Source organism: Scophthalmus maximus, chromosome 16 (genome assembly GCF_022379125.1).
Source record: "Scophthalmus maximus strain ysfricsl-2021 chromosome 16, ASM2237912v1, whole genome shotgun sequence".
NCBI classification, from domain to species: Eukaryota; Metazoa; Chordata; class Actinopteri; order Pleuronectiformes; family Scophthalmidae; genus Scophthalmus; species Scophthalmus maximus.
Genome location: NC_061530.1, coordinates 2688602 through 2714618, shown reverse-complemented (window position 1 = coordinate 2714618; position 26017 = coordinate 2688602). Strand labels below are relative to the sequence as shown.

Sequence of the window (26017 nt, the reverse complement as noted above, 5' to 3'; positions counted from 1 at the left end):
TGGCTCGTTTACAGACCCTCTGCACGGCCAACCCAAACTGCGAATCAACGACTCATTGTTTTCTTTTCATTCTCCGTGGGCTGGCAGACACCCCAGATAACCAAATATACATGGAGGCAGGCTGAAAAGGTACCTGGAGCATAATATAGGCCCTTTTATATACATCAGTGGGATCAGGACTAGCTGAAGCCAAATTCTACTCTCAGTAGAGACACTCTACAGCATTGATCAGATAGAAAACTCTACTTTCATTGATGTCATATGATCAAACTGTACATCCACACACAAAGATAAACTGTACATGCCAAACCAGGGCTAAGTGGATGTGACATATGAACAACACACCTGAAATAAAGAAATTATATTTTTTTTATTTGTACAACAGTGTGCCTTCTGTTTCTCTGACTACGCAGATTTAAAATAATCAAACTCAGAAAGTTAATGTGAACAGATTTGTCAGTCAAACATAAATGAAACAAGACTGAAAATGATTGTAATGAACCCAAATTTAAAACAAACAAATAACTATATTTATATATTTATAATCGAAAAATCAAATGTGTAAGCCATTTGTAAAAAATTAAATTAATTTTATTAACTAATTCATGTCAAATCTGTGTTATCCAAATAGATGGAAATTCTGTTTAGAATCAAAACATATAAAACGTGTGTGTGTGTGTGTGTGTGTGTGTTTTGCATGTACAAACATACGTAATAGTTCTCTCTATATGAAGATAAAGGCAGCAAATGTGAGGAAATTCACTAATAACCAGAAACTGCATCTGCAGCCTAATCCCACACGGGTGTCATAAACTGTATGTTAAACGTTTTCCACAGAGCAGAAATTACTGTTGTCTGCCCTTCTCACACACACACACACACACACACAGTCACACGCACACAAACACGGTCACAAACACATATCAAGATGGCCAAGAGGGAGCGAGGGAGCGAGAGAGGTAGAGAGACAGAGAAAAGCCTTCATTTTTCTCCATTTCACAAAAGTATCCGTACTGTTGTCAACATGAGGAATGAGAGAATGAAAAGAGAGAGAGAGAGGCATTTGAAAGAAAGAACGCAAAGAGGGAGGGAGATTGGGGCTGTCTGACCTGAAGATGTGTCAACAGCTGTTGACTATTTCCCTGTATGTTTTTAGTTATTCACACACACACGTATGACCCAATCTTTCTGCTGATCATTAAAATCAAACAGGTGGGAACTGTCTGTAAACAGCCTCAGCATGATACTGTGATGATACAAAAATATATAATGCAAGAAAGATCACATGCTGACAAATGACTGATTCTTGACTGATGACTCATTTTATATTTGGAGAGCGATTGTCACTCACTTTGTTGTTGATGATGATTTGAGGGGAAAACAGGGGAGTTGCGGCGCCACCCGCCAGCACGTCTCGTGGTGTCGACGAGCGATGTTTACAATAAATAGTGAGGGGCCGGAAAAGAAACAGGGTTTTTGGCGCGCACACAAAACTGAAAGCTAATGGATGGTGAGGAAATATTCGCTGATTTTTACAAAACGTTTATTGCTTGAGTATCACTTACTGCCCCTTTAAGATGTCAGGGAGTTTGTTTTCAAATTGCACACAGAGTGTTGTGAGGTGCGGTCCGCACAATTTTTAAAAAGATTTTCAATATACAGAGCCAGGGCTGAGTCAAAAACCCAGAATGTTTTTAGTTAGCGGACTGTGAGGAAATATCCGCTAATTTTTACAAAAAGTGTATTGGTTTAAAATCGCTTACTGCCTATTTAATATTTCCTTTTTAAGATGGTTGGAAATGAGTGATCCACCATTTGTAGTGTACCATTTTTGAAAGTCCCCTTTGTGTCTGAACATTTTAAAATACAATTCTTTCTCTTTTTTTCATTATCTTTCCTTTACAATTTAGAAGAACAAGGATATTCATACAGAAAGCACAGGCTAAGTAAACCTCCAGTTTTCACAGACGTCTTGAGATAAAAATGGACAAAAAGTATGAATATGGTGTCAAACATACTTTTCTTTAAGCTATTTAGACATCTAAAGAATCTAAATAAAATATTTTTTGCTTAATTGATGAAAAAATGACACAAATACAATCATGTTTGTTTCTTTCACACTACCACCTGTACATAGTCTAATCTGTACATAGGTGTGATAAACTGTAAATGATAATGATGCTCATTATTAATAATCAAGTAAGTGTTAATTATTCATATTTATTTCCTTATTCTTTATATTTTTTCTTACAATGCGTACATTTTTTACATTTGTTTTGTTCTATGTATTGAATATTTCGTAAGGTGTGTTGTGTGTTACTGCTGCTGTAACACGGAATTTCCCCGCTTGGGATCAAAAAATTATCCATCTATCTATCTATGCACTGTATGGGAAAGCTTGTAACTTTTCAAACGGAGGTCACCTGACAATTATGGAAAAGGAACAAAATACAATAATTCATGTCCTCTAGTTAAGCAAAGAAAGTAATGTGTTTAAAATTGCCTTAATTTCTCTTTCTGTTGATTACTGACCAACAAGAGGAGATTCAGATACTGGGGGCCAAAATATTTAGAGCATACAACACGGCAATCTATAGTCATTCCAATCAACAGCAGCAGAAATAACAAGGATTCGCGGCTCCAACATATTTGACGACAGCTTTTTTACAACTTCTGCTGCACCACTCTGGCAGAAAGCTGCACCACAATACAGAGAAAAAGACTAAATGTCTGGTACCACCTGCTGGTCATAGTCAGAGGAAATAAACTCCAAGAGATCATCTACTCTTTTTCTGCTGATGCCTATGAACTTGAGGAGCGGCACATACATATCTGAAGCTCACAAAAACATAATATGGAGCATTTGGAAAACAGCACTGAGCTTATCGTGTGTTGTTGACTGTGTACAGGGAAGATTCAGTCATGAGGATGTTTCAAATCCATTGCCGAAGAGTTCTCCAGCCCATTATAACCACTAAAAGGGCATGAATATTCCATGTGAAAAGCCCTGCTCCTCTGGATGGCCCAAGGACTCGCTGGTTGATTGTGATCCATGACAGCTGACAATTGGCCCACTGCAGAGGCCATAACCTAGTGCCTGTGTGCTGATGACAGTGCGAAGGAGCGGCCTCAAACAGAGCAGTAATTGGACATTACTCCTGCGAAGAGAGGCTAAAAGCATCTCTGCCAGTCTTTGTGCTGACATTCCTCTTTTACTCTCATCACACTCCTCTCCATTTCCCCTCCATTCTGGCCAGCACTTCTTTAATTGTAATGGCCTTTCTGGGAGCGTTAAAAGCAGCTCAGATACACTGGACATCACTTAAAACACAAAGCAAACCTTTGTCATTTACACCCCTGAGCTCTCTCTCTCTCTCTCTCCGTGTGCTCGTGAGTCTTCTCAATAAAAGCAAATTAATCCACACTGATCACAGTTTGCGTGTGAGCATTTTCTATCTTTGTTGCCAAAGAGTATGCACATATAGACAATCACGCACGCAACTGAACTGAAGATATTTGTTGTGTACAGTTATGTATATCTGTGTGCGAGATGGTTGCATTAAAGAAAATCAACAAAACAATCCTATTAAGAATGCTCGGGTGTATGTGTGTGCATTATGTTGCGCTGGCTTCAACAGCTCACCAGTTGCTTTGTGCTCCCACCATTAACGCCGAGCTTTCATTTTTAACGAGGAGAAAGCTCACTCCTACAGCTTCACTTACATTAACAAATGACTACGGGGTCGAATTCCACCCGTCAGCACTGTGCAACCGGTGTCACGGGCACAGTTTGAATTAGTCTGTGTCCAGGGATCAATCGTCAGTCAATGGTCATTGTGGCGAATGTCTATCTGGTCGGATCAGGCCAGTGATTTCAGTCCAGTTTGAGTTTTCCGGTATATTCTGTAAAAACTGCTGCATCCCTCTATCTGATGGCGAATACAGTATACGACAAATACGAAATAACTGAGTGAGATTAATTCTCCAACGAGAGGAACAAGAGCTTCCATTAACCTCTGGGCAGCAGAGAACCCTCGATGTAATTGAATAATTTCGAGGAGACAAGCTTCATGAAGCTTTACAGGGTGGTGGAGAAGTGCATTTGTTTAAGAAACTCACCACAGAGCCTAAAGCTTGAGATAGAAAGGGTACAACTATTTATCACTTAAGGTGGCTGCCATTTTTTTGGGGGGGCGGGGCGTTCTATGATCCTGAAACGTTTGTTTCTAGGAGTAGGGAGCGTGATCAATAAACAATGAGGACATCCTTGACTGTCAAGCTGCTGTATTTAGAAGATGTCAGAATTTGTGTTATTTTTAGGGGTCCAAGCCAGCGGGGACCGGGAACCGCATTTGCGATGCCAAATTTGGCAAAGATCAGCCATAGGGGGCGCTACAAATACAAAACACACTTTTTTTTTTCTTTTTTTTTTTTCACCAAGCTTCTACACATGCCAGCATATCACTTTGAACCAAAAACAGAGCTTTAGGAAATTTGGTAGGACTGGACTCAATTCAAAGACTACAACTGTGAGAAAGTATGAAAAATGAACAGATAAAAATCCACCAAAAGTAGTACGGAAAATAGCGAAGAATGATAACTGGGCTAAAATGTCATTGTGGGCTGGATAAGATCTGTACAAATCAAACCCAATTTTTGCAACAGAGCCCTCAGAGGAGCCACAACTCTCCCTCAACAACGTCGCTCTCTCTCACCCTGAGCCACGTGCAACTTTCCAATTAGCTGCCATGACATTGTGATTGTGCTGCGGAGCCGTCTCTGAGCCTGGAGGCCTGTTGATGAACACCGATAGAGGCTGAACCAGGCCACGCTGGCATGGAGGGGGAGGAGGACGTGTATGTGTGTGTGTGTTATGAATTCCTGTCACACCTTCCTGGCATACGTTGATTAATTGCATGTGTGTGCTGCATGGTGTTGTTTTTCCTCTATGATTTTCATTAACGATATTTTCAAGACATGTTAACAGTATAATATCCAAATCGACCGCGGCATGCTCGCTGTGATCCTCGTCCCTTTTTTATTCTGGCAAAGAAGAAAGAATGTGCTAGAGAATGTGTGTGAAGCACACACACACACAGCGGTTTGGTGCAGTCTGCAGAGGAAGCACATGGGCGGTGTGTGTGTATGTGTGTGTGTGTGCGTCCGCAGATCTAAGCTGGTTGTGATTGATCTTTCCTGCTGCTATTAGATTGGTATTGATGTGCCAGCAGGACAGATGGCCACACCTACACCCAGGGTCACACTTCAGAAGCCCAAAATTTAATCGAAATAATACTACATTTTTTATGATCAGGCTACGCGGAGGTTTGGAAAGTGAGCAGAGGTAACATTAGGGGGAGCGTTTACAGCCGGCATTTACGAGTGTGCACTAAAACACACCATGCACACAATGGACTGGGAAGCATAACAGCAAAACACTTTGTGATGAAAGATCCAAAAGCTACTGCACAGAGTTCACACAACACACGTCTTGGTCACAGCCAGTCAGTCAACATTTTAACAGTAGTGAATATTCAGTGAGTCCTGCTTTCAACGCTGCACGACTAACAACTGCGACTAAATGCTCCTCATCTGAGAGCAATCGAGATCTATTGATCCACAGACGCACTAGAAGTGGATCATCTTCCCTTCCTGTAGCCTTCTTTTATTAAAACACAATCAGTGGTAGCATGTACAGTACAGAGCCACATTGCAGACAATCTATCAATAAAATAATATTTAATTGATGCTAATGCTGTAAAATCGACGGTAGGGTCTGAACTGCGGATGCCTACACCCCAACATGGTCTGGCGGAGATGTTTCCTTAATTTCCCTTCATTGTAACAGAGGAAGGGAGATCAAGAGAGAGGAAAGGGCAAGATGGAAGGAAGAGAAGAAAAACGAGACGGACGGACAGATGAATAGAAAGATAGATAGATAGATAGATAGATAGATAGATAGATAGACAGATGTGCAGCAGCGTAAAAAAAGCAGGCAGAATTAAAGAGACTTTTTGTGGCGTTTAATATCCATTCATTGGCTGGACTGCTGACACAGTGAGAGCACTGCGCTCAGGATTTATAGCCACTTCTAATGGGCATGCCCAGAACCAAAGCACTGCAGTCAGCACATTCTCCCTCTGTGCACACACATACAAAAGACCGCCAGCTGCACACACACACACACACACACACACACACCCCTGCATAGCTGATGTCTGAGAGCATTCATCAGTGAACACACACACACACACACACACACACACACACACACATACGTGCACACACACACACACACACTCATACACTGACCTGCCCAACTGGGGGTCTCCATGTACAGCCGACTAGTCTGAAAGAAGGGACCTTGGTGCTGCCCTGTTAGACAAGTAGAGAGCAAGTAGAGAGCAGAAAAAAGGGTTAGCCATCAAAATCACACTTTAACATCCGACACAGGCTGATCGTAGCAAACAAACAATTCCAGGGAGAGAGGAGACGGAGGAGACCGAGAAGACAGAGGAGATGGAGGAGACAGAGAAGACAGGGAAGACAGAGGACATGGAGGAGACAGAGGAAACAGAGGGGATGGAGGAGACAGAGAAGAGGGGGGGGGGGGGCAGAGGAGATGGAGGAATCAAAGGGATGGAGGAAACGGAGGAGATGGAGGAGACAGGGGGGGGCAGAGGAGATGGAGGAATCAAAGGGATGGAGGAAACGGAGGAGATGGAGGAGACAGGGGATGGAGAAGACAGACGAGACACAGGAGACAGAGGAATCAGAGGAGACAGAGAAGATGGAGGAGACAGGGGACGGAGGAGACACAGGAGATGGAGGAAACAGAGAAGACACAGGAGATAGAGAAAACAGAGAAGACACAGGAGATAGAGAAAACAGAGAAGACACAGGAGATAGAGAAAACAGAGGAGATGGAGGAGACAGAGAAGACAGAGGCGATGAAGGAGACGGAGGAGACAGAGGAGATGGAGGAGACGGAGGAGAAAAACTGAGTCGTCCTCAGTCCACAGAGTGAAATCGTCTGATTCAACCCTGGTAGATCACGAGCGGTGACTGGGCCTATGATGTCAGGGCCTCAGCCCTCAAAACTTACTCTTAACAAATGGCTTTTACGAATCTGTTTCATGTTTTTCATCCTTATTTTACCATTAATTTGATTGAAACTTTTTTTTGTGCTATTTGTTGTCTTTGGTTTTAAATTATGTATTTTATTCAAAGATTTTTTAGGAAGTTATATTTTATTCTATTTATTTGTTGTATTTTCAAAGATGTATTTTATTTGATGTCTTTCATTTTCAAAATGTTGAATTTGATCTTTTTGATTAGATTTTTATTGTTTTCTCTTTTTTTATTGATTTGTCCTTTGTGTAACACTTAATAAAGGCTGTTTCCAAAGGTGTTATATGGATACATGTATCATTATTATTATTATAGTTATTACAGTCTTACTGAAAGACTAAATCTGTTTGTTTTCTTCTTATGCTACTCTTTCACATATGTATTCTTTTTGTATTTGATTATTTAAACCTAAAATTATTTTTTTAATTAATAAGTTGACACTGGAGTGTTAATTTGACCAGTTGTATTATATATGCTTCATTTTATTTAATTTGTACTTACGGGAAAAGGACATTTTAAGAAAATCCTTTATAAGTTATTATTTGTGGTTGCTAACATGCTTCGGCTGGAGCAGCGGCATCCAGCTGAGAGCATTACAACATATAAAAACGTACAAAGAATTGAGATGGAAAAAAATTGTTTGTTAAGCGATAGCTCCTGATTGGTTTTCATTATTCACCTCCAACCGCAGCGTCGTGAGTTATGTACAAAAATAAAATAGTGTTATTAAAGGAAATTATATTTCTTCCAGCGCATCCACAGACAGAGATTGACACTTTACATTACAGTGTAATACAGTTAATCTGAAATCACATCTGATGCTGCTGCAGCACGGTCGTGAAAATAGTGCAAGTCAACACGCACGCACACAAACTGTAACAGAGATGCACACCCAGGTCACAGCAGACAGAAAAAGACATGTTGGGGGTCTGCTATTGTTGGTGGTGGGACGGGGGTGGGCGTGGGGCGGCCCCTCTGACTGCTCGCTTCGGTGTCATGCCAATTAACGGGGAGAAATGTTGGATGATGTTTGGGTTATTCTGATTAAAAATGCATGCAACAAGCAACGGATGACAGCAACTGTGTGTGTGAGCATTTCTTAAATGGTTCTATAATTGTCATCCCTCCTGTCTGTGTGTGTGTGTGGTGTGTGTGTGTGTGTGTGAGAGAGTGAGTGAGTGAGTGCATACATGACAGATATGGCTTGGAGGGGAAGAAGTAAAGGTTTAGTTTCATTTTCACGTTTAGTAAAAAAAAATACATATAAATATATGAGAGAGAGGACGAAGTAGAAAATAAGATAAGACAGCACAAGCAGACACAGCCGGTAGAACATCTAAGCATGAATAAGGCTGAAAGAAAGAGTAAAAGGGTTTCAATAATGAGAAAAGGGGAAAAACAGGTTTCGATGGGGAACATAAAAAGAGCAATGTGAAATATTGATGAATCCACTCAATATAATGATAGCGAACAATAGCAAACGGATAATTAGCTGTCAAAAGAATGTACAATATACATTTCCTCTTCCCCTCGCCCGTCGGGAGAGCAGACGTGCGAACACATCATTTAACAGATATAGAAAGAATGTCCACAACAGATGTATTTATCTTTCTTAAGACAAGGTGCTGGGTGCTGGGTGCTGGCTTACGTTCACTCCACCAAATACTGGAGGAAATGTTCATGGTTTCTCCCTGGATACATTGGCCTGTCCCCAGGGGGCGAAGGTGTGTGCCGTGTGTAAACAGCAAAAAACATTGCAAGGCGTTAGTTGGTATTCCTACATTTGAGCAAATGGAATGAATCTGAGACGCAATCACTAAGACAACATGGTCCGGGACACATGCCCTGATGTCATCTTCTTTTTGGTCGAAGTTAAGGGTTCGGATTTCTTCTACAAGCCTACATCTAACACCACTTCTACTGCTACAATATTACTACAATCACTAGTAACATCCATCCATACATTATTGCTCAAGGATAGCGGGGGCTGGAGCCAGTCCCAGCAGACATCGGCCGAGAGGCAGTGTTCACCGTGGACAGGTCGCCAGCCCATCACAGGGCCAACGTGCAGAGACACATTCACATTCACACCTACGGTCAACTTAGAGTCTCCAATCAACCTGACTGCAGGCGGAGAGAACATGCAAACACACAGAAATCCAATGTCATGTGGATGTACTGGCTGTGTAAAAACCTCCTCTGCCATCGCAGTATTAAAAGCGTACCCTCGCCTGTTGCTGCCGCTGATGCTAACTGTGATGAACAGCAGGAGGATAAATAACATTTAGAACGTTAGGTCAATAGGAATTAAACTAGCAGTGGCACCGTGGCCACGGGAAATTACCGTCACATATCACTGAGTGGAAGGAGCTGATGTGATGACCCAGCAGCTTTTACAGTCTCTCCACTTTGTCTGATCAACTTCTGCTTATGAAATAGTGATTGACTCAGTGTGTGTGTGTCAGGCCTGAGCACCTCGACTAGGGGCCCTTGGCAGGTGACTGGGTCTGATTCCATTAAGCAGCCAGTAATTTGGCCCATGGTTAATCAAATCAACTTTAATACCACGATCAAATTACAGCAGCCTCCTGTGTCCTATCACACTGAGACAGAGAAGAGGAGGGAGAGATCGGGGGAAAAGAGGAAATAGATAGAGACAGGAATGTTGTACAGCAAAAGTGAAAATTAGAATTTGTGGAGAAGAACGGTAAACCTATGGTCACCAAGGAATGGTAAATAAGGAGTGGGTAGAGGGGGTGGTTAGGAATGTATGTGAGACAGGTGGAGAATGAAAGAGAGGGAGGAGTTACGGAAAGGTGAACACAGTGAGAAGTGAGGTGAGCTGAAATTGAAATAAAGAAGGCAGGGAGGAGGAAAAGAGAAAGGGATAAAAAGAAAAAGAGAAGAAAGGAATTTGAGGTTTTGAGCCGTTTGAGTTTGCCGAGTTTCTTCTGACAGAACACTGTGTGTGTGTGTGTGTGTGAGAGAGATAAGGGTTGGGGGGTCCATCAAAGCCATAGAGGAAATTGACTCTGGTTCAAAGGAAATGGGACCAAGAAGATAAAAAAAATAATGACCTCCTCTTTTCTGATGTGAGCATGCAGTTTGCTTGATTATACATTTACCAGTTAATACTACACTGTGAGGGGCCGGTCATTTTGGTGAAGCTGGAAAAAAAAACTGGTCTGTGTTTAAAAAGGCATACCATCATAAAATGTTATTCATTTTATTTCTGAAACCATGAAAAAAGAAATTGCAAATGTCCAAGTGCAAATGATAATTCATTGCTTTACTAGCGTTTTTCAAGATGACCAATTAATTTCATTGTGTGTGCAGATGACTGATTTGTCCATACCCACAACAAATCTTAAACTAAGCTCTTATTAGCAAAATTAACAGCTCAATTTGTCAACAATAGAAAAGGATTAATGTTGGTGGTTCTGATGATTGTATGAGGAGATTTGTACATTGACAATGACCAATCGGCTATAATACCTGGTTAATGGAACATGCAAAGCCTTATTTCCGTCATTCTTATGTCAAATTGACCTTGCTTCTGCAAACCTATTCAAATTAATAGAAGCGCATATAGCAGAAACAGGAAATGCATATCTAGTAGTAAAAGGTCTGAGTTGGGATTCACCTGCAACTTCATCCCTGGTAGAGGTTGTCAAACGTAACGCAAAACAGGTTTATTATGATAGAAGAGAAGTTACTGCAAGGAGAGCTGCTTCCTATGTAATCATCTTAGCTCCACCTGGTTGCACAACCTCATTTTCTCAAAAAACCTCAGTAAGGCTGCAGGTTACCGGTTGTGTAAAGCCTTAGCTACACAAAGATTTGTTCAGTAGAACTTGTAGATCAGATTCCATACCATAATCATCCTTTGAAAACCTCAGCTCCTTTGCTTTAGTCAAAATAAAAGTATCCTGCTTCTTAATAACACGGAACATTGTCTTTTTTGAACCAACCCAGCCACAGCAAGACATTCCAACAGCTCTCCAAAAGAGAGTAAAGACAAAATAGAGGCCTGAAGGGAGTTAACTGTAATCTACTTTTAAGCAACCCATATACGTAATTAATTGAATATAAGTAATACATAAAAAAGACTGCACATCTTTATGTGTCTGGATTACTTATTACGTATATACGGTACTGTAATCAACTTGGTGCAGCAAAAGCTGATAAGGCTGGATATATATTTACTTTTGAACTAAGCGTTTTATGCTTCCTCACCTATCCTGCGTATGTTTAGAGCATTGTTTGTGCATGTCTGCAGAAATGAATGCTATGCATCCACATGGTGCAACACACATATGAACTGTTGGGGCAGTTTAGGGGTAGTACGAGCATGTGATAGGGTAGGCATGTCAGCATTGATGTATATACACTGCTCAAGAAAATTACACTTGAATCACACATCAGATCTTGTTGAACGCTTGATTCAAGTTAAAAATCTTCCCTGATGTACATTGTTAAATTTGTTGAGAACAAAATGACGTCACAACAGTCAGTGGAAACCAAAATCATGAAGCCATTGAGGGCTGAATTCAAAATCACACCGAAAATCAAAATAATTTTTTTTTTTTACAAAAAGCTAACACGTATAATGAGATTCATTGTATGGCCCCAGCTTGCCTGTATGCCCGTGCTCCTCCCTCCTACTCCTTCGTACATAGCCTCTGGGTACTGGACTTGTGTTGAAACCCTCCATGCATTGAGCCTCTATCTCCTCCTTTGGCCAGGTCATTATACCAGCAGGTATCTGATGACAGGTAACGTGTATGTGTTGATGGCTCGTATCTTGTTCTTCCCGTTCAACTGACGCATTTTGGATTACACAGATTAAACAAAAGAAACTAATAATATATTTAATGTGATTTCAAACGAAAAGGCTTACACACAATATATGGTATACGCAGCATTGTCTCTCACTGAAATCCTAACTAAGTCTTTGCAGCAGTTCTCCCAGCAGGTGTTTGTGGACCACAACCCTGCAAACTCACCAGGTGGGACAAGATAAATTGTTGTAGCCTGGACATAGCTCAGCATCACCTTTACTAAACCGTGTAGCAAATGTTAATGAGAGCTCCCAAATGCCAGCATGTGTAGCGTATAAATTCTTTAAACACAGTCATTGATGAATAAAAGCAAATGTGGCTGTGAGACTATCACTGGCAATAACAGAAAGACAAAGTCACGGGGACAGATAAAAAAAAGGAGAAAGAAAGCTAGGAAGCTCGATTAGCATGGCTGAAACTATACAGCAGGAAAGTAAGGCATTGCACTACAGCTAGAAGCTGGACGGGTAAGATATAGCAGTGTATATTGGACGAAAATCAGGAGAGAGAGTTCAGATGCAAAGATTAGTGTGTGTATTATGTATATGGAGACAAAAAATGATTAATGGGGGAAAGATGGCTGATAGGAACGATGTAAATATGAAAAATGACTAACTGTAAAGTATCCAAACTGAGAGACAATCCAAATGAAACAAATACAAACACCGACTGCCACGAAAACAATAAAAATGATGCATGCATAATCACAAAGAGTTCAATGCTTTACCTCCAATTTGTGTTGATTTAAGAAAATGTAAGCAGTCATAAAAGGTAACAAGGGTGTAAAGCTGCATTATAAAAATCCATCACGTTACAGGCAGGATCACTCCTGCTCTGGGATGAAGGGAGAGAGTCATTAGCCGTTTGTGCAGGGACAGACAGTTGTTATGTTCAAGCAGGGGCATCGCAGTTTGGTTTGTGGCTCGGGGGGAAGAAATAAGTTTCATATGGGTATGGGGGTTGTGAATGGCAGTGGGGAAGACATGAAGTCTGATTTTTACGGTAATGACGAGAGCTCAGCTGAATGGGCGTCAGTTGTTAATGCTGGAAACTCAGCTTCCTCACCAGGAGTAACCTAGCAGATTGGGAGCTCCTTTGCTGGGAGTAATGGGCCTTTTTATTATCCGATGTGTAAATGCTGCTGGGTGATGGTGGCTACTGATGAGATTTGACTTTCCTTTCCTCTAACAACATTTAACAGACACCATGATGCTTCCACATGGGTCTCGTTGTTAGATCATCTTTAAATAACCCAATCATTCCTTGACTACATTTCATCTGCAAGATGTCAAGTGTAAATAATAAAACAGATCCAATTTCCAGGCAGCACTCGTCACGCCACATGTAAATGACCCCTCCTGCTGATCTAGGTATATTAGTGTTGGTTTTCCAGATGGCAAATGAGGCTCAACTGCAGGGCCACGACGAGGGATCAGGGGCTTGTCCCCTACTTAAGTGACATTTGATGGGACGGGGTGTTCAAATCCTTGGGATGTCATTGTACTTCTCCATAGTGAGGAGAAATGATGCCACTGTGTGAATCTGCAGTGGAAACTTAAGTTCATTTAGTTGAAAAGAAGGATGAGACAAGGGACTGTATCTTCTTCTACGCACCCTTTAGTGTTTGATTAATCGAGCGATTTACAGCTGGAAAATGCTGCAAAGTGAAAAAAAAGAGAACCTCACACATTTCATAAGTGAATAGTGACTTTCCTCATCCTGCTGGACAGCATGCTGACCAAAATACATTTGCGGAACATACGCCGTAACATCCATTTGGTCCAATTTGATTGTATTGATTCACACCGATTTGAAACATTCTTGCCAGATATTGAAAAAGTACAAACATATCAATCTGTGTGGATGCGGATACCGGATACATTGTCTCTTACCTGTGACAATGGCAGCTGAATTGACACTGTTATTATGCTATTTTTAGTCCCCTTACTCAAACAAGAAATTAATTAATACTCAATCTGATCCCAAATAAGTAAGATCAGATATGAGAGCAAATGGAGAGCACAACCTGTTTCACTTTTAGTTCATCAGTGCTACTAATGTATGATAATGGATAGGTTTTAGCTCCCCAGCTAAAATGTTATCATTGTAATTAGACTGCTTAAATGCAGTCTAATGGGTTCTATTTTAAAGATCTGTGTGCATGGTGTAAAACTCATGAAGCAAGTGCATTCAGTGTGTGTCTAAATCCACTCGTGTTCGTTTAACTGTGGCAGAAAAGGTCACTGCACCTGGCACATGGTTCAAAAGGCGTGTACTGAGTCTCTTCAGCCTATAGCATGCATAAACCAATCAGAGTGCCATCTCATATTCTCTGGAAAAGCAAGGTGAGCTTGAACCCCAGTTAACTGATATTAAAAGAGTGCATTTTCCAGGTAGTGAGAGGAAATAGATCTGCTGGGAAGCTCAGCCATTGGTGGTTATTGGCTCCTCCCCCTGACTGGACTGGCCTATCATTGTCCATGCATCCAGAATAAAAGAGGCACACCTGAGGCACAGAGAGCATCTACCCTAAGGTGTGCCTCAGATGTGGCACACCTGAGGCACAAAGACTCCCACAGTACATCAGCACCGACTACATCCACAAAATGTCTGGACTAATAACAATACAAGAAAGAAACCTCATTCTCACAGAAAATACATCCATAGAGCCATCCACAAGACTTCACATCCGGATGCGGCCTTTATTGTTGCGGGTGACTTCAACCACTCCAACCTGAAGACTGTCCTCCCTAAATTCCACTAACATGTCTCCTGCCCCACGAGAGGAGACAAGACTTTGGACCATGTTTACACCAACATGGCTGGTGCATACAGAGCCGTCCCCCTCCCCCATCTAGGACAGTCTGACCACCTCTCTTTGTTCTTACTGCCCAAGTACTCACCACTCATCCAACGTGTAAAACATTCAGTGAGGGCAGTCAAAGTGTGGCCAGAGGGAGCAGACTGCACTACAGCAGCGGTTTGAATACACAGACTGGAGTGTGTTTGCCACCCAGGCCACACTGGACTCCCACACGGACATTGACACCTATGCGTCTTCCGTTTTAGACTTCATCAACACCAACATCAACAGTGTCACCACCCTCAAACGAACCACTACATTCCCTAACCAGAAGCCGTGGATGAACAGAGAGGTCCGCCTACTGCTGAAGGCACAAGACACCGCTTTCAGATCAGGTGATGCTCAGGCCTACAGTTCATCCAGGGCTGGCCTGAAGAGGGGCATCAAGAAGGCCAAGCACAGCCACAAGCTAAGGATTGAGGAGCACTTCAAGAACAACTCCGACCCCGACGCATGTGGCAGGGCATCCAGGCCATAACTGACTACAAACCCTCCAACACCACCCCACCAACCAGCGACGCGTCCTTCCCTGACAAGCTTAACAGCTTTTATGCTCGCTTTGAGAGGGACAACCAGGAGGTGGCCATCAAGGCCTGCTCACCACCGACCACCAGCCCCTCACACTCTTCTCCACTGACGTGTGTGCTGCACTGAGCAGGATCAATGCACGTAAGGCTGCTGGCCCTGATGGCATCCCCGGACGCGTGCTCAGGGCCTGCGCGGGGCAGCTAGCTGAGGTCTTGACTGACATATTCAACCTGTCACTGGCCCAAGCAGCTGTCCCCACGTGCTTTAAAACCACCACCATCGTGCCGGTGCCAAAACACTCCAAGGCAGTGAGCCTCAACGACTCCCGCCCTGTTGCACTTACCCCCACCATCATGAAGTGCGTCAAGAGGCTGGTCCTGGCTCACCTCAAAACCTGCTTGCCATCCACACTGGACCCCCTCCAATTCGCCTACCACCAGAACAGGAGCACGGTGGATGCCATCTCCACGGCACTACGCTCTGCCCTTTCTCACCTGGAAAATAACAACACCTATGCGAGAATGCTGTTCATAGACTTCAGTTCAGCTTTAATACCATCATCCCCTCCAAACTGATCACCAAACTCTGTGACCTGGGTATCAATACTTCCCTCTGCAACTGGATTCTGGACTTCCTAACCAACAGACCCCAGTCTGTTAGGCTAGGGAACCACACCTCTTCAACCCTCATCCTGAACACCGGCGTTCCACAGGGTTGTGTGCTGAGTCCTCTCCACTACTCCCTCTTCACCTACGACTTCACACCTGTACATGGTTCTAATACCATTGTCAAGTTTGCAGACAACACAACGGTGGTTGGCCTCATCAGCAACAATGATGAGTGGTGCACCGACAACAACCTGGCTCTCAGGACCAACAACACCAAAGAGCTCATTGTGGACTTCAGGAAGAAAGGCGGCACACACACCCCCGTATCAACGGAGGTTGAGCATGTCTCCAGCTTTAAGTTCCTGGGTGTCCACATCTCCGAGGATCTCTCTTGGACTCTCAACACCTCCACCCTGGTCAAGAAGGCTCACCAGCGTCTCTTCTTCCTGAGGAGACTGAAGAAGGCCCATCTGTCTCCTCAGATTCTGGTGAACTTCTACCGCTGCACCATCGAGAGCATCCTTACCAACTGCATCTCTGTATGGTACGGCAGCTGCTCTGCTGCGGACCGGAAAGCGCAACAGAGGGTGGTGAAAACTGCCCAACGCATCACCAGTTCCTCACTCCCCACCCCTTGAGGCTGTCCAGAGCAAGAGATGTCTGCGGAGGGCGCAGCATCGTAAAGGACAGCTCTCACCCCACTGCCCTCCTCCCCTCTGGGAGGCGCTACAGGGTACTCCCCCTCCAGTGACTTTACTTCCCCCTCCACCTGGACTTCCACACACACCCCCTCCAGCCACTGAACATTTGGCCTCCAACCACTTAACATTTGAGCATCTGCACTGATCTGTTTAGCACTGTATTTATCCCTTATAGCGTATTCATCTTATATCTATATATACCTCTCGTTCATAGTGTATTCATTGTTTCCATCACTTATAGTGTCAACTGCACTTTATTTATACTGATCTATTTGCACTACCTACTGCTATCTGCTGCTAAACCTATTGTATTTACTTATATATTCCTGTACATACGCACATACTTTGCACTTTACTGCCTTTTTGCACTTCTGGTTAGATGCTAAACTGCATTTCGTTGTCTAAGTACCTGTACTCTGTGCAATGACAATAAAGTTAAATCTAATCTAATCTAATCTAATCCATGAATCACAATGGGCCACCGGAACACCCCTCTCCACAGTCCTCCAAAACAAACCACCGTAACCCTCAATATCCCACCTCCAACAGTAACCCATAGCTACACTTGAGGTCAATTTACCCATCCCATTTACACTCCACACACCCATACAGGCATCTTACTTTACACAACTGCCAGCCACGTCCAGACACACATACAGACACACACACCATTTGTCTATGCCCAGTTATGTTGATTTATTCTGTTCTATTTTATTTATTTATTTACTTTTTTGCTTTAATCCATGTGTGTGTGTGCATGTGTGTGCATATGTGTATGCATAAATATCTTCTTCTTTTTCTTCTCATTTCTCGTTTCTTTTCTCTTCTTTCTCTTTTCTCTTTTCTATTTGATCTAATTATTTTTTAATCAATTAATTGTTTTAGACCCAAAGGAAAAATAAATAAATAAATAAATTAAATTTAAAAAATTAAAAATTCTGGTCACATGCTGCATCCAACCTACCCCGTGGGCTCCTCCTCCATCTCCTCCCCCAAGCGTTCTTGATGGATAGAAAAGGGCACAAGCCCTGAGCTATCCTCCAAGCCCAAGACTATTCTACTACTACAGACGCTCTCGCTGCTCATCTTTGTTTTGTGACCACATGTGTGCTGAATGTTTATAGTGGGAGTTTAGGAGGTAGGTAAGTTTGAGGTACCCTATACACTTTTCACCTAGACAATCGTTGTTAAAATCACTAGAGTAGTTGGTTGGTGCCACACTGTTTTGGTGAAGTCCATTTAGTAGAAAAGTGAGTCCATCCATTTTGTTTGTTGCTTTTGATTCTCAGTTAGGCCATGTTTTGTTTAATTTGATTTCATTGATTTGGCACAACCTTCTTTGTCCTCCTTCCCCAAATTTTTGACAACCTTTGTTATATTGGTTTAGTTTATCCAATAAATATTTTACCTTCAACTGCCGTGTCTTTGATTAGTTTCTTTTTTGATTGTTTGGGTTACCGTCTCCATTTCCCCTGTGAAAGTGCACAGACAATGTGGGTTTAAGTGATAAAATAACAGTGAAACACATGCAACACTGACTTCAGACCAGGTGTTTGTTGATCATAATCTTGACTGCTTTAAACTGCGTCAATATGGCAATGCACAAACAATGTGCCTGACCACACTTCTTTTTATCACCATGATAAAAATAACAACCATAACAAATTGCAGTCACATTTTTAAGGTAGCGAATAGAGATGCCTAGTATGAAGATAAATAATATAAAATTACAGCAGGATTAATGAAGCGCATACAAAGCTACCATCTGTCCTTTAGACTCCTTAAAGGGGCATTAAGCGATTCTAAAGCACACGTTTTGTAAAAATCAGCAAATATTTCCTCACAGTCCGTTAGATGTGGGTTCTGTGTGTGCGCCCCCAAAAAATCTGGGATTTTGGCTCAGCCCTGGCTCAGTAAATCGAAAACAAAAAAACTTGTGAGACCTTTAGAGACATGCTAGCGGGTGGCATTGCAGATCCGTGGATTTGGCCTAGTGGTTAGTGCGTGATCTCTCATCGCTTACTGCCCCCTTAACTAAGGCATAGCTCAGGTAAAACATTAACAATGATTGTGCAGTTGTGCAAATATTTATATGCTCTTAATTCAATTCAGAATGGTGTTGGTGCGTGGTTATACTGATGTGTGAGTAAACAAGAGGCCTGTGTTCTTTCCTAAAGCCGACATTTGCAATGGCATTGTTGGAGTCCAGATAAAGTGCTTGTTTAGCCTTGGCAGGCCAACACATCTGGAACCCTTTTACACTCAATCATCTGAATAATTAAAGCTGCCATGCTAATAGATAAAGGTCCAAGTACCCTCAAATACCTTTGTTTGTGGGGCATGGGAAGATGCTTTGTTCTAGAGCATCTATCTTTTCAGATCTCTTCCTGTGGCTGATAATCACAGTCACAAATATCTCCATCTTTACGGTTGACTGTCTTTACTTTTTGAGGACCCACTGTATACAGAATAGCTGTTTCAGTTCCTGCTTTCCTTTGTTGTGCCAGGTCCACATAAAAGCTTGATTATACCTATATAACGCAGTATGCTTGGTTGTGTGTTATGGCCACTGATCTTTATATCTCTCCACACAGGAGGAAGACCCCTACCTCAGCAGAACATTGGCATCCGCGCTTGTGGTTTGCGTAGATTTGCGTGTCTGTGTGTGAGTGTGTGCATACATGATGGAATTCTCCACCAGTCCATCTGCATACATTCTCCCGGGGGATGCATACAATAGGAACACTTAAATGAGGCATGCATAAATGGATGAAGCGCCTTTCATGTCATGCAAGCCCCTGTGTGTGTTTTCCTGGTTGCTTGTGCTTTTTTTCTCTCTTCTACATGGCTGCTGGTTGTAGTTTGTTAAATTAAAGTAAAATGAATAAAAAGGAAGAAAGAGAGGGTGGGGATATAAAGATGGAGAATGATGGAAGGTGAAGTTGTAGACGTTGGACACATTTAACCCCCAAAATAATTCAGGGATCCTATGTGCTGTAAACACCTGGAATGGGGAAAAAAAGAAGCTGGAAATAGTGAGAAGTCAAAAATGCGGAATGAAAGAGTGCATAATAACATGATGAGCCAAACCATAGTTGTGTCCAACAAAAATTTGCTGCATTTGTGTATTTGGAAAGGTGTGGGTGTGGGTGTGTGTTTGTGACTGTGGATCTCTATTGAATTTGACTACATCTGTTCTTTTTGTAAACATCTGAATGGCTCCACGTCTGAAAAAACCATCTCCGGTAGGGTCAACTCTATTTCACGGGTTAGTGCTACAGTGAACAACAACAACAACAACATCTAGCCTCTTGGCTTCATAAAGCACAGTGCCGCTTGTTCTCCATCTCACAAATACAGATTGTCCATTTTAAGTTCCACCTCAGTGGTACTATCTCCGGGATAGCCACAGCTTCAGGCCAACTACCCCAGCCAAATTAAGTTTTTCTGGCATGACAACCCAGAGGCAGGATAGGGGCGGGTCCTCAAATAAACACTACGGCCGAGAGCTTCAGGATTAAATGACTATCATTGATTTTAAACAGCCTCCAACAGCCAGTCTGTAATGCAGGCTAGTCTTAGTTATGTCTGGAAAGATTAGAAAAGCGTTATGACTGAATTGTAAAGCTCTCCTCTTCAGTGAGAATAAATGAGCAGGGTTTTAGTACAAGTAGAAAGAAGGTGGAGGCGGAGCACACCGTCTCATTTCACTAGTCTCTTGTCGAAAAGCCCTGAGCTTTGGAGTGGATGTTCAGTCCACAGAGGCAGACACACTTACAAACACCTTCAATGCTTTCCACATGACTTCCAGGACTGTTAAAACTGCTGAGCTGAGAATAATCTAAGCTAGCATTATCAGCTTGTGTCAGTGGCAGGGGGAAACAATGCAAGACTAATGGGCAGGTGGTAGAATAAGTGTGTGTGTGTGTGTGTGTGTGTGTATGTGTGTGTGTCTGTGTGTGTGTGTGAATGCGCATGTGTGTGTGTGTGTGTGTGTGTGTGTGTGTGTGTGTGTGAATGCGCATGCGTGTGTGTGTGTGTGTGTGTGTTTGTGTGTGTATGAATGCATGCATCTTTTTGTGGCTTTGTATTTGTGATTACAACAGTCATCCAGAGGTTGTTACCTGAATGCCAGCTTAGGGTAATGTATTCAAGGGGGGGCTTGAAATGGAGCCTTATGCTAATTCAGGCTAAAGTGCTAGCACACTAGCATATGGCAGGCCATAAAGGCAGATCGCTGTTCAATGAAAGTATACATAGACAAATCCCTGTAAAGATACTCACTTGACAACACGTCCAATCACTCCAGCTGCAGTATCACTTTAACAGCAAGGTTCCATTTTTTTTTCAAAAGCATCGTTCAATACTGGAGCCACTTTTTCAAAACTTTTCACACAGTCTGCATCACCAACATGCATCCGGGTCAAACAATTAATCTCACCTCCAGAACTCACTCAGATCACCACACCACTTGTGGCAGAGAACTGCAGTGAAAATATAATGATCGGGAGATGTTGAAGGAAGTTATGAAGTGTTCACGTGAACAAGGAAGATAATAGTGGTAGAAGGATCGTAGTCATGGCTACTGGAACAGTGGAAGAACTGGGGAAGCTACCCGCATCATTTAAGTCTTGCGTATAGGAGAATTGTGGTTTTTCTGTAAAATACAAGGATCATGGTTGTGATCATCTGCATGGTGGAAATGCAATGACTGTAAATGGAGCGGTGTGTGTGCGAGAGAGGGAGAGAGAGATAGCGGGGAGCATGTGAGATGACTCATATTTTATTTTAAGATTTTATTTAAATACTGGACTTGAAGCTTGTTTTCATATAAGACCACTGGGGAAAAGTGCTCTGCTTTATGTGTTCTGGAAAGCAACATTATATTTGTCTCTTTTTTGTTGTTGTTGGTCCCAAAAATGATCCGATCTGTCACTCAAAAGCCGCTGATCGATCCGGACCTTGAGTTTTGTGATCTGTTGCACCCCGAGCAAAATGCTCAGCAGAGCCTACACCTTGTCATCGGTCCATCTATCTCTTCTGCATGTCCATGACGAAGCGCGGTGAAAAAAAAAAACTGTAGTGAGCGGGTGAAATAAAATGCGGTAAATATTCGACTAATCACAATTCTTCAGCACTGCAGCGGCCCCATAGTTCCTGAACCTTTCGGTTAGTACTACCTCCCGAGTAGTGTCTTATTTTGAGGGTAAATAAATTAACCAGGAACTAAAGTTAGACCCTGGTTCCTGTGGTGGAAATGCACAATTCCTCCTTTAGTACTTAGCTCTCTCAACTAGCAGTAACGATAACACCTGCATACCCTTGGCTCTCTCTGCCAATCACAGTCACATACTCACATAGCTACCTATTGCAGTGAGGTAAGGTGACTGACAGGCTCCGACATGTTCACTGACATCTCGTACAATTCAGGACTGGCATAAGTCTTTTTCAGCCTTATCTGAAAACAATCTGAATACAAAACACATTCATAACAGAGAATCTCCAACAACAACATGAACATGTAACACAGTCCATTACAGTACTAAAGTTTATGTAAGAAGAAATTGATTCAATACACTTTCTTTTTCTTTATCCTTAATTTACATGTTCAAATAAAAGGTTCAAGTCTCTCAAGAACCCTGCAGGGGCCCACCCACTCGTTATCCAGCTTTGGGCACCTGCCCTTCGTCCTCTGGGGACTGTGCACCCATACCAGCTCGTCAACCTCGAAATTTCGTCCCCTGACACGTACGTACGTCATAGTTCCTCTTCTGTCTGGCCCCTGCACTTTGCAGTTGGCCTCTTGCAGACTCATGGGCCAACTCCAGGTGGTCCTGGAGGACCTGGGGGATCAGTCGAGGCGTCGGGGGGCTTACCCACCATCATCTCAGCTGGGGTCAAGAGCTCCGTCCCTAACATGAGAAGCGCAGGAGAGCAGGAAGTGGAGTCTTGTGCTGCAGAGCGGTACACCATCAGCACCAGGGGAATGTGAGTATCCCAGTCCTGTTGATGTTTTGCCGTCACTATGGCCAGCTGTTGTGCCAGAGGTCGTTTAAATCTTTCAACTAATCCGTCACTCTGAGGGTGGAAGGGTGTGGTGCAGGTCTTGTGTGAGCCAAGTTTTTCACACATGGCTGCGAACACACGGGATTCAAAGTGCCTGTCTTGGTCAGTGCGAAAGACCTCGGGAGCCTCAAACTGGCTGAACCTCACTTCCACCAATGCATCCACTACAGTCTCCACCTCCTGATATGGCAGAACGTATGCATCAGGCCAATTCGTGAAGTAATCCATTGCAGTGAGAATGCAGCAATTTCCCCTTTCTGAGCGGGGAAACAGCTCAAGGACATCAATTCCCACTCTTTCGATAGGGCACCCAGCTGGGAACTGTTGGAGCTGAGCATAAGATCTGCCTGTGGGGCCCATACAGGCAGTGCAACTGTCACAAAGGCGGCAAAAGTCTTCGACATCCCGCCTATGCTCGCCACAGTACAACCCCGGCCAGAGGTGGCGGAGTGTTTTTCTGACCCCCTAGTTCCCAGACCTGGTACTTTTGGTGGCTCAGACCTGCAGCCGCCTCCCTCTCAACCACACGCCTCAGGGCCCTGAGAGCTGACTCGAAAGATTCCCAATGGACAAGGGTGTCATCCACATGAACTAAAATTGGGGGTTGTCAGTCAGCACCTTGTCCATCAGTATCTCATATGTGGCAGGGGCATTACAGAGACCAAAAGGAAGGACCTTATACTGACACATGCCTCCGGTGGTGATGATGGCAGTTTTGGCCTTGGCCTGTGAAGGCTTCCCAATTATCTGTGAAGGCTTCCCAATTAGCCTTGCCATCGTACCTGGGTGTTTTCATTGAGGGCGGAAGAGTTCCGACAGTTTGGTCATGTCCATTGCTGTTTCCTCGCTGGCACTGTCACTGCTGAAGCAGTCAGGCGATTGATCCAAACCCCACCTCGGCAGCCATCCTCATCTGCATGCCACTCACCTGCTCCCTGTGCTCCGCCGCATCTCACGCCGCGCCGTCATAACTGAGCTCAACTACGTCCTACTCCCACTTAAGTTTGGCCGTGTCCCTCGGTAGCATGTCTCTCACCAGCGCTAATACACAACACAGTTAGCCATATTCAATGTCAGCGAGCGGAGCAGGAGGACAGAGGGGAACCCTCTAATGTCAGTGTTACAATGGAGCCGCAGTCATGGCCCCTGGTATGAATGGAGTACAAGCCCAAAATTATTTTTAAATAACACAAGCTCCTTTCATTCACTGTTATTCAATTCAATTAAATTCAATACTTTATTGCTATGTCAAAATAAATTGATTGGAATTTGTCTTAGTGCCAATCAGGTTACAAAGGCAGTACACAAACAGGAACATACAGTACATAAAAGACATATATAAAAGTACATAAAAGAAAATCACATAGACAATCATTCATAAAACCCGTGTGCTATGGAACTTCCCATAAAGTGTCTTGAGCAGTCTGTAAAGTGCATTCAAATAAAATGCCTATAGTACAGATTAACTATTTTACCTGCTAGATTCCTGAGCATTGAGGAGTCTAATAGTAGCAGGGTATGTGCTATTGCAAAAGCGAGATGTTTTACCTCTGAGGCTTTGAACTCTCTTTCCAGAGGGCAGTACTTGGAAGAGGGACCTGGCGGGATGGAAGGGATCATTTAGCACTTTCTGCGCTTTATGGCTAGTCCAAGTGGCATATATGGAGGCTGGGACAGATGGGATGGCATGTCCTATAATTTTGGATGCGGTATGCACCATCCTCTCTAGCTGCTTCCTCTCTGCAGAGGTGGAGTGACCGTACCAGACAGTGATGGAGAAGACCAGCACACTTTCCACTGTGGCTCTGTAAAATTGTAGCATTGCATCCCTAGCTACACCAACCTTCCTGGGCCGGCGCAGGAAGTGAAGCCTCTGGTGGGCCTTGCTTACAATGAGGTTGATGTTAACCTCCCACTTCAGAGACTGACATATGGTGGTGCCAAGAAATTTAAAACTGGACACTCTCTCTACTTCCTGGTCAACAATGATCAGTGGGGAGTGAACTGATCTGTTCTTCCTAAAATCTATGATTAGTTCTTTTGTTTTGCTCACATTTAAAAATAGGTTGTTCCTCTCACACCATACCTCTAAGGATGCCACTTCACTTCTGTAGTCTGATTCACAGCTGTTCTTTGTTCTTAATTAGTCCTACTACTGTTGTGTCATCGGCATACTTGAAGATTTTAACATTCTCAGAATGGGACAAGCATTCATTGGTGCAAAGAGAATAAAGCAGAGGAGAGAGGACACACCCCTGCGGGGCCCTGGTGTTGAGAGCAGTAAAATTTGAGAACAGATTGCCCATTTTAACCACCTGCCTCCTGTCTGATAAAAAGTCTAAGATCCAGTGACAGAAGGATTGATTGATTCCCATCAGCTGGAGTTTATCAAATAATGCAATGGGTAAAATAGTATTAAAAGCAGAACTGTAGTCAATGAATAAAACCCTTGCATATGTGGCTGGGGCCTCCAGGTGCTGCAGGATGCTGTGTAGACATAGAGATACAGCGTCCTCTACAGACCTGTTAGCACGGTAGGCGAATTGATGGCTGTCCATCTCTGTACTGGGTAGCTGTTTGTAGACCAGCCATTCAAAACCCGTCATTGCGATAGAGGTCAGAGCAACAGGCCTGTAGCCATTCAAACAACTGACATTAGATTTCTTTGGTACAGGGATGATCACAGCAGATTTAAAACAAGCAGGGACTTTACACTCACAAAGGGACCGGTTAAAAATATCTGTGAAGACAGGGGCAAGTTGATGGGCACATCTCTTAGGAATAAATCAGACACACCGTCCAGCCCCACTGTCTTCCTTACATTCTGTTTATGGAGCAGGGCTTTCACTTCGTGCTCCTTAACCACAAATGGTGGGGTGGTAGGGCCTGTTGTAAAAGCAGGGGCTGTGTTGGGTCAGCCCCTGCTTGGGTTCAAAGACAAGTGAACCTTGTCTTTGAACCTTGTCCTTGCTAAAATTAGAGTGCAAGGTGTTTTTCTCTCATCTAACTGGCAGCTTACAAAACTGCTGGATGAGATATGCCAGCAAGGAGACTGCCGAGAGTGGCTACAACACAGTGGAACTTGGTTTGGTTTGCACTGTGTATGAACGGAGAGAGGAAATTCTGGAGCTCTCTGAATTCAAAGTGGAATACCATGGTGACTGCGGAAGACGCTGTACATGGCGCAGATGGATAATAACTGCTTTCTGCCCTCCACATTCAACTCAGTTTTTGCATATTCTGATGTGCTGTTAGGGATCTTGCAGAATAAGGAGTTTG

The 26017-nt window shown here is 43.2% G+C and overlaps 1 protein-coding gene across 3 annotated transcripts in view; it reads right to left on the bottom strand.

Annotated features, from left to right (window-relative positions):
- Positions 1-26017, bottom strand: part of rbfox3a (RNA binding fox-1 homolog 3a) — a 529247-nt gene that overhangs the window by 272243 nt on the left and 230987 nt on the right. For all 3 annotated transcript variants that reach the window (XM_035612518.2, XM_035612516.2, XM_035612519.2), the window contains exon 4: positions 6313-6375. In XM_035612518.2, the coding sequence (XP_035468411.2) occupies positions 6313-6334 (22 nt within the window). In that variant the 5' untranslated portion in view covers positions 6335-6375. The remainder of the gene's footprint in view (positions 1-6312; positions 6376-26017) is intronic.